General features: G+C 45.4%; 1 protein-coding gene across 1 annotated transcript; it reads right to left on the bottom strand.

Annotated features, from left to right (window-relative positions):
• Nucleotides 1-217: 217 nt before the first annotated feature.
• LOC113983172 (sulfotransferase 6B1-like) lies at nucleotides 218-7,676 on the bottom strand. Its single transcript, XM_039379545.1, has 7 exons — nucleotides 7,464-7,676; nucleotides 6,109-6,248; nucleotides 5,578-5,661; nucleotides 2,743-2,869; nucleotides 2,227-2,321; nucleotides 1,649-1,805; nucleotides 218-565 (listed from the first exon to the last, which is right to left on the bottom strand). The coding sequence occupies exons 1-7, from the start codon at nucleotides 7,663-7,665 to the stop codon at nucleotides 435-437; spliced, it is 936 nt and encodes a 311-aa protein (XP_039235479.1). The 5' UTR covers nucleotides 7,666-7,676; the 3' UTR covers nucleotides 218-434.
• Between the last annotated feature and the right edge of the window lie 1,708 nt (nucleotides 7,677-9,384).

Below are 9,384 nucleotides of genomic sequence, written 5' to 3'. Positions count from 1 at the left end.
ACAGACATTTGTGGGTTTAGATCCACACCATATATCCATGTAAAGTCCACTGTGTGTCAGAAGGAGAGACTCTGTGTTGGTCTCTCTGCCTCACCACTGAGCGCTGCAGAGGCCTTATTAACCATTTCAGGCCATGGAGCAGACACAGGGAGGCCGCTAGACTGGTGCTATGATGTTTGTGCACCATATCCCTCCTGGAAGAACACCAGGCATTCACTCGAGGTATACACACATTTTATTTGGTTACATCAAGCAAAGCACATGCCCTAGACCCAGGACCCACCAAAGAATTACCACCCAAATTCTTGGAGATACCAGATAGTCCTTAAAGGGGTTTTTCTGTTCTCTCATGGGAAGGAAAAATGGGGACTATCCACGTTTGGAGAAACATCTTTGGAACATGACTTGCTGTCATGCTACTCATCTGCTTATTTTCAGGCCTTGCAGTACACATCATATTTTATCTTTGCTGCCATCTTTGTTCCTCCTAGAGTATCTTCAAATTTCCGGTACATTTCTTCATTCTGAGCCTCAGAGAAGAGATCTTTCCAGCTTCCAACAACCCCTGTGTAAAACAAGTACAAAAAACTGAAGGAAGATGCTCCTGGGAGAAAATAATACCTACACAGCAACGGGACAGAGTCATTGCCTACACAAGGCAGGATCTGATTTATTCCCCTGAGAAGTCTGATTACCTGGGAGAAGCAAGGTAGCAAAGATCAGAATGAAAGGCTATAGCCAGACCACAGGGAGCACTGCTGGTGGGCTGCCTGCATGCCAACCCTCCCCCTCCAGAGGGGCTTCCATGGCGGCTTCATGAATCTTTTACACAGAAGGAGGAGAATCTGCTTTTGTCACAAGGGAAAGCTCATTCATCAATGGCTTCCTCTGAAGAGGGAAGTTTCATGTGGTAGGTGGTAGAGAGGAGAGTGGCTAAATCCCTCTTCCTCCAAGGAGGGGTGAAGGAAAGGGATTAAAGCAAGCCCATACCCGGAGTATTCAGAAACCAGAGACTCCTGATGCCACGGGGAGCAGGTGGGCTGCCAGAGCTCCGACGCTGGCCCCAGGTCTGCGAGGGACCATCTCTGGGGTCACCACTGACACATCCATTGAGAGGAGACATTAAGCTCTCACTGAATAGGTAACAATAAGATGCCTATGAGGCCAGCAGAGCAGTGAGCAATGCATTCCCTTGAGGTTCAAGAGACTCTTGTCCCATTAGCACACCTCTTCCCGAAGGGGACTTTTATGAAGTGGCATGTGCAGCCTTATCACCTGACCAACAGGCAAAGGCCACACCACAACCCCTCTGCACAGAGTAACCATAGAGCCCAGGCAGACTTGGTGCATAGTTGTTGGCATAACCTCACCAGCATTGGCCTGCATCTTCGCACCTCACTTGCCTAACTAACGTCGGCTACACAAAAAAAGAGCAACATGGAAGCAATGATTGAGAACACTAAGCCTGGCTCTCTGATAAATTTCTCACAAACAGCCCCCAAATCCCATCACTGGTAGAAACTTGTACAGGTGCTACAGGAGAGAATTTACACAGTCCAGTGAGTTCATGGTTAAGTGAGGAAACATATTCAAAACTCCTTCTAGAGTTATACTTCAGAAGGTAGATTCTCCATTTGCAGAGACTTACCCTTCCTGAAGAGGACATCCCCAAACTTTCCGTGGGTTTCACTGGATTTCTCTTTCATAGCTTTGAAACTGGTCTTCTTGGCAATTCTCAAAAAATCTTCCTCACAGAGGGAGAATCCAAAGAAGGCAGCAATCTTTTTCATCCCCTGTACCTGGTCCTGCCCAAAGGTACATAGCACAGAGTTGAAAACAAAAGATTTGATAGTGTGGCTGTGGCATGGAGCCAGAATCTAGTGGGAAGTGCAGCAGAGGAGGCTGTCTCCCACATATGTCACCAAGGAATTCTAAGAGCTCTAACAGAGAGGAAATCCACACATACTGCCCTCAGCTTCAAGGCTTTTTCTTCTTTCCTCAAAGCAGGTGTGCCTCTGGTAGATATGACTCCTTTCACAAACAGGCAAGAATATCCTCCTTCTAACCCACATAGGCCTCCCCCAAACATAAGAGTAGCTCAGAAAGGCACACCCTTCCAAATGGGCTGACAGGCTTGACTCAAGAGTTTCTACTTCCCCACACACATATATACCAGAAGGGTTGCATAGTACACTCATCAAGGAAGAGCTGGATGAAATGTCACACCTCTTTGAGTTCCTCGTAGCTTATTGTCATGATCCTCTCATTGTCGATGTATTTGTTCCATTCCACTAGGTGGTCAAAGTAGGATCCCCAGGCCACTGCAGAGAAAGAAGAGGTATAGCTGATAGAGTACTCCCCAAAACAGGCCCTAAATCAAATCAATCAGTCAAGACAGCTCTCTAAGCATGGCACTGGGATGGTGAAGTAGTGACCAGCTCAACATGTCTGTTCTTTCTCCTAAGGTCAGTGCAGAATGCCCCACCTATGACCACTTGGTAGCACCAAACCACAAGCTCTGCTGTGGGAATGGAAAAGTTAAGTTAAAACTTTTCATGATCTCTGTTCTGAGTTGAAGGCAAAACTGATTCTCTGGTACTCCCTGTTTCTGCTATAATATGCGCCTGTCTGTCTGTTCTGGGAGTGCCTTGGCAAGGTATGTTAGAGTAGGATTCCCATGCACAGGTCTCTGTGTATGTCCCTCATGTAAGGAGGAATGCCAGAGGATGCAGGGCAAAGTACATTTCCCATTCATGAAGTCTGGAAAGTATTCATCCCAGGAGGCAAAGGATGGCAGCAGTGTCAGGTTGTTGTAGAAGTGGTAATAGGAGACTGCTGTGTCCTTGGGGTTCCGAACTAACACAAGGATCTAGAGGAAGAAAACACATAATGTGGTTATGATTTGATGGCTGACCAAAACACCATCTTCTCAACACATCACATAGAGTCATAGTATCACAGAATCATTTAGTTTGGAAAAGACCTCTAAGATCACTGAGTCCAACCATTAACTAAGCACTGCCAAGTTCACCACTAAACCATGTCCCTAAGCACTTTTTACATGCCTCCAGGGATGGTGACTCAAGAACTTCCCTGGCAGCCAGTTCCAATGCTCAACAACCTTCCATGAATAATTTTTTTCTAATATCCAATCTAATCCTCCCCTGGTGCAACTTGAGACCATTTCCTTTTGTCCTGTCACTTGTTACTTGTGTGAAGAGACCAACCCACACCTGGCTGCAACCTCCTTTCAGGCAGTTGTAGAGAGCAATAAGGTCTCCCCTGATGCTCCTTTTCTCCAGGCTAAACAAACCCAGCTCCCTCAGCTGCTCCTCATAAGACTTGTGCTCCAGACCCTTAACCAGCTCCGTTGCCTTCTTTGGACACACTCCAGTACCTCAATATCCTTCTTATAGGATAGTGAGAGGCCCAAAACTGAACACAGTATTCAAGGTGCAGCCTCACCAGTGCCAAATACAGAGGGATAATCACTTCTCTTGTCCTGTTGGCCACACTATTTCTGATAAAAGCCAGGATGCCATTCACTCTCCTGGCCACCTGGGCACAATGCTGACTCATGTTCAGCTGGCTGTCAGCAAGCACCCCCGGGTCCTTTTCCACCAGGCAGCTTTCCAGCCACTCTTCCCAAAGCCTGTAGTGCTTCATGGGGTTGTTACGGGGTAGGACCCAGTACTTACCATAATGAACCCCATAAAATTGGCTTCTGCCCATTATCTGTCCAAATCCCTCTACGGAGACTACCAGTAAAACAACACTCCCACCCAAACTGATGTTGTCTGCAAATTTACTCGCCCACCAGACTATATAATACTGGTCTAATTTCATTTTCTTGAGAAGAAATCAGAGCTTTGGCAGGTTACTTGCCACTAATGTGAGCTTCAGGTTGAAAACGAAGCTTTTCAGTGACTCCCTTGAGACAGTTCTGACCTAGTTCTACTCCAGAAAAATGAGCTCATGGGCTACTGAACAAGAGAGACACAAGTAGGCTGTAGAAGTTCCCTAGCTTCACTCTGCAACAACTCCTATTTAAGATTATCTTAGTCTCAGCCTGTGGTGGCTTTTTCACAGGTACCCTGGTCTTGGAAGCAAGTTAAAACAAAAAGAGTAACTCCTCATCTTGCTCAGTTGTCTGACACAAACCTGGAAGCACCTTTCTGAAGGAGATTTGAAGGGACAGTTAACCCAGAGACAAACCCACCAACAGCCCTCTTGAGCCAGTGTCATGGGTTTAACCTGTGGCTGGGTTTTAGGGGAGGGGGTAGGGGATAGGGTGGCTTCTGTTAGAAGCTACTAGAACCTTTCACTGTCCTATGAAAAGCCAATGGTAGTCAGTTCTGGGAGGGATTTCCTGCTGCTGGCCAAGGCTGAGCCAATGAGATGCACTTCTGTGATAATATATTTAAGAAGGGGGGAGGAGAAGGTTCTTGGGCAGAAGAAGTTCCATTGTGGGAGAATGAGCAGTCACCAAGGTCAGTGCAGCCGGAGGGGGAGGCCTTCCCCCCCCCCCTCCACCAGAAGCAGGGCAAAGACTTAGAGCTGAAGGCCCTGCAGCCCATAAAGAACCATTGGAGTGCAGAAAACCCTCCTGCAGCCTATGGAGGAGTCCATGCTGGAGCAGGAGGATACATGAAGGAGGCTGTGACCCCCTGTGGGAGGCCCAAAATGGAGCAAAGTCCTGCTGAAGATCTGTGACCCGTGGAGAGGGAAGCCCACACCAGAGCAGTTTTTTCTGGGTAGGACTTGTGGCCCCCATGGGAGACCCACATAGGTACAGCTCAACCCACGAAGAACTGCACCCCCTTGGGGAAGTAGTCCATGGGGCAACAGATTGAAAAGAACTGTTGCCCGAGGGGTGGATGGACTCACACTGGAGAGGTTGATCAAGGACTGTCTCTCGTGGGAAGGACCCCACGGGACAGGGGAAGGACTCAGAGCTTTAGCTCCCCCATAGTCCATGGTGAAGACCATGGTGGAGCAGGCTGCTCCCTGCAGCCCACGGAAGGGTGACCCACAGGTGCAGCAGACTTGGAAGACCTGTTGCCCTATGGGTAGACTTCTCTTCCTGCACTGATGCAGGGGGAGGAGGGAGAACATGGAAGGAAGGAGGGGTGGTTGGAAAGTGTGTTTAAGACTGTTTTATTTCTTACTCTGTAGCTCTTATTCCGTTAGTAAAAAATTTAAGTTTTATCCTCACTCTGAGTTTGTTTTGCCTGTTAACACTGCCTTCTCTCAATCCTTATCTCCACTCATGAAATTCCTTTGCTGTTTTTTTCTTCCTCTCTCCTTGTCCAGCTGCAGAGGGAGGAGGGAGGGTAGTGGAGTGGTTTTAATATGCCCCTGGCATCTGGACAGGGTCAAGCCATAATAGTGAGCAGAGATGCTGCTGGGAGAGGATGTTTTTTCACAGCCTTAGCTCACAGAGCTGTCCCTTCAACCTTGGAAATCTACCTGTCTATTGACCAGCCCAGGTGAAAAAGCAGAAAACCCATCTCACACAGAGAGAAGTTAATTTGAGGTGAAAAAGCTTTTGCAGTGTGCTGCAAAGAGAAGACTCACCTTGCTTTGGAAAATGGATGGAGGCAAGAGTTGAGGTGTCAGATGGGTTACTATAATTCTTCTGGAAGGCAGTTTCTTCATCCTCTTTAAAGAAAGTAGGGAGAAAGGTGACAAGACAGAAGTAGCTTATTCAGTGATGTGCCTTTTCAAGAACTGTGGGTCCAAAGAATAAGGATCTTATCCCTTGGAAAACTCACAGGAATGCATGCACTGGTGGTGTAGGCTTCTGCCAGCCTCTGCCACCAAACATCATTTTGCATGAGACAGGCCTGAGGACAGGACACCCAAAAGAAAGGTCTTACTGATCAAATCCACTGGTTCCAGGGCAGGAGTACCCTGTGGCTTCTCAGCCCTGTGTGCCCTCTGAATGCCTTTGTATTGAGACACCAAGGGCAATAGCACATGCTACTTGTGTAGAACATAGCTGTTGTTAAGGCTCTAGGCTCTTCATTACCTCTGAGATCAGCAATTCTCTTTCAGCTATTACTACTTGTAAGTAGAGCAGTGCCAATATTTTAATTTCCTGCTTACCTCATATATTCCAGGATCTCCAAATTCTAGACGCTGAAACGTCTCTACCTTCTTTTCAGCATTTATTCTCTCTTTTCTTTCCTCTTCTGTATATTTGGCATCCGCCAACTCCTGCACCATTTGTTCAAGCCAGTTGGTTCCTGAAAGGATAAGGACACCACAAGTGCATTCATTCAACTGCACTTTTCCATGTAAACCTGGCTGACAGGATATATTGTCAATCTGGTTCCATGTGAACCACTTTTGTTCTATATTGTACTTTAGCCTTTCAACAAGTATGTGTGCTGGTTTTGCTGCAATGGAATTAATTTTCCCCATAGTAGCTGGTATGGGGCTATGTTTTGGATTTGTGCTGAAAACAGTGTTGATAACACAGAGACATTTTTGTTACACCAGGCAATGCTTACACAGCACCAAGGCCTTCTCACAATGAGCCACCAGAGAGTAGATTGAAGGTGCACAAGAAATTAAAAGAGGACACAGCTGGGACAGCTGACCCCAACTGACCTAAAGAATATTCCCCAAAGGGGAATGTTGAGAGTCATGGTACTTGTCTTACCAAGTCACCGTCACATGTTATGGAGCCCTGGAGATGGCTGAACATCTGTCTGCCACTAAGAAATAATTCCTTATTTTGCTTTGCTTGCACACACGGTTCTTGTTTGACCTGCTAAACTGTCTGTATTTCAACTCATGACTTCGCTCACTTTTACCATTCTGTTTCTCTCCCCCATCCCACCAGGACTGAATTAGTGAGTGGCCCCTGTGCGGCTGAGTTGCCAGCTGAGGTTAAGTCACGACACTGGGCAATAATAAACAAGGGTATGACAAAAGCCAACAGGGACAGAGCTGTCAAGCAGATACTGTGAAGTGCCACCCTGCTTGCTTCAGAAACACATCCCATCCCTCAATAGAAGCAGAAGCACACCTCCATTGCTCTTATAATGAAGACAGTGCCTTTATCACAACAAGGATGTATGAATGCATTGATGTAAAAACAAACAAACAAACAAAATCCCAACCCCCCACTCCCCCCAAAAAAAACACTGTCATAGGAAAGCACTGTAAAAGATTTCAGCGGGTGGTGAATCTCCACCCTCAAATGTTTCAAAACTCTTCTGGACAAGGCCTTGAACAACCAAACCTAACTTTGAAGGTTAGCTCTTTCCCTGGCTTTGAACAGGAGGTTGTATTATTTGACCTCCAGATATGCCTTACAACTTCAATTCATGATCCTATGAACTCTGATGTTACCATAAGCTTTTCTCGGGAATTACTACTGTGCTAAATGATGGCTCAAACTTCTAGATTGCAGCACTTTGTATTTGACTACTGATCAAAAAAACAAGACCCACCTGATTTAGGATAGCCTACTAGAATCACATCATCGCTCCTGGCTTCAAAGGATTTCAGAGCTTCCAAAGTCTCTGGGCTACTAACTGAAGCAGGGAATAAAATATCTCTGTAGGAAAACAGCATGTCTTCTGGGGCAATCTTTTCACCCTCTGAAAGATATTTGTCCATTAATTCAATGTTTCTTTCAGTATTTCTGGTCATGTTTGTATCCTTCCGTAACTCTTCCAAAACAAATACAGACTGTCTTTCCACAATGCAGGAAAGCTTTATGCAACATGTTAGCAAATCAGACTGGGTGTTCACTCAGGGTTGAAGGTACAAGTCACTGATTAACTCTGTACTATGTTAACCCCTTTGTACATTACAGGGCTGGAGACTGACAATGGAGGCATAGGGTCTTTGCTGCAGCCGATATTAGGAATAGGATATATTGGGGCAACAACTAATAACATTCAAAATGTTAAATGAAACAAAAGCAAGACCTATAAAAGGTATTCCCTGAAATATCTTCAACTGTTGAGCACTGCAATGCAATTTGCAAACTGGACAAGTGGCATGTAGTGCACATGTGGACAGTGAATCTCAACCTGGCTTATTGACTACGTTGGTGGATACACATCCACCATGGCTTCCTTACAGATGGTGGCTCTGTCCTGAAGCCAGTCCCTGTAACATCATCACTTCAGGCAGTATCTACAGAGTTAAGGACAAGTACCATTTAAGCCAGAATTCTCATGATGAAATACTCACATTTGAGACTTTTACGTCACCAAATCCTACAGGAGGGTCACTTTCATGTGAAGATCAATACTTAGGTTCTGCATTAATGTGAATCAAATTCTACCTGTATTACTTCAGTTCCATTTCTCTCTTCTAACATCCATAATTTAATCTTTGGGTGAAATTGTTCTTTATGTGGCTGTTATTTGTATTCTAGCTGATACCTTTTTAGAAGATAAATAGTACTGAGGTGCAAAAATAGATATCTCCACAGATCATCCAAACAGACAGACAATATAGAAAGGCTTAATTGCCCTGTTGAGGGCCTTTCACTCTTCATGCCCTGGAATATAGTATGAGTCCTGTTCACTATCCGTATATCAAACCCTTGCATCACATACTTGTCTCTTTCATCATAAATGGCTGTTAGACACTCACTTAGGAAATCTAAACAGAAGTTTAATTAAGCATGAGGAGGTGTAAAATCAAAAGCATAACTGTAAGACTTGGAAGATCGATAAAAGTTACTTACAAACAATAATTTAAAATTTTTTTTCTCTCAAAATGCAGAACCATCAAAATGGACCATTTTATTGGAAATATTTTCTCTAGCAGTGCTATTTTACTCATAAAAGTTTGAGACTGTTCATACATTATATTCTCTGCCAGTTTTCTTTTTGTTATTGTTTTCAGTTTTCTGTCCATGTGTTTACTCTGAGTTGCAAAGGAAAATTTCCTTCCCCTTGCCAACACTAAAGAGCATCAAGAAATTAAAACTTTTTTTCTCCTGTCTTTGGAGCCAGCCACCTGAATCCTGAGGGAACCAGATAAGACCTCAACATGAAATTTAACAACTTGTCACCTGAGCTACTGGGGACAAAGGTGCCTCCAGGTCCTTTAACCCTTAGACTCTGATCTCTGCTTATGAGCAGGGTGCTCGATGCTGTCACAGTCACCTGTCAGTCTGCTCAGGAGCTGCAGAGGTGAGGGCTCAGAACAGCCCTGTCTCTCTGGAGAGACTAGGGCTAACCAGGTGCCCTGAGGATGCCGGGAGTCCCAGTCCCAGCGCTGTCTGTCCAACAGCCAGTGTCTCAGGGTAAGCAGGTGACTGACTCATATGGCACAACTCATATGGTCACCAGGCAAAACTCTGAGTTGTTCAGTTACCTACAGGAAAATGTGCCTTGGATAGAAATGCTG

Source organism: Pipra filicauda, unplaced genomic scaffold (genome assembly GCF_003945595.2).
Source record: "Pipra filicauda isolate LSUMZ 115617 unplaced genomic scaffold, ASM394559v2 scaffold16_size7369187_pilon, whole genome shotgun sequence".
Lineage (NCBI taxonomy): Eukaryota > Metazoa > Chordata > Aves > Passeriformes > Pipridae > Pipra > Pipra filicauda.
The sequence above is the reverse complement of the archived record's forward strand: the minus strand, read 5'-3'. Positions and strand labels throughout refer to the sequence as shown.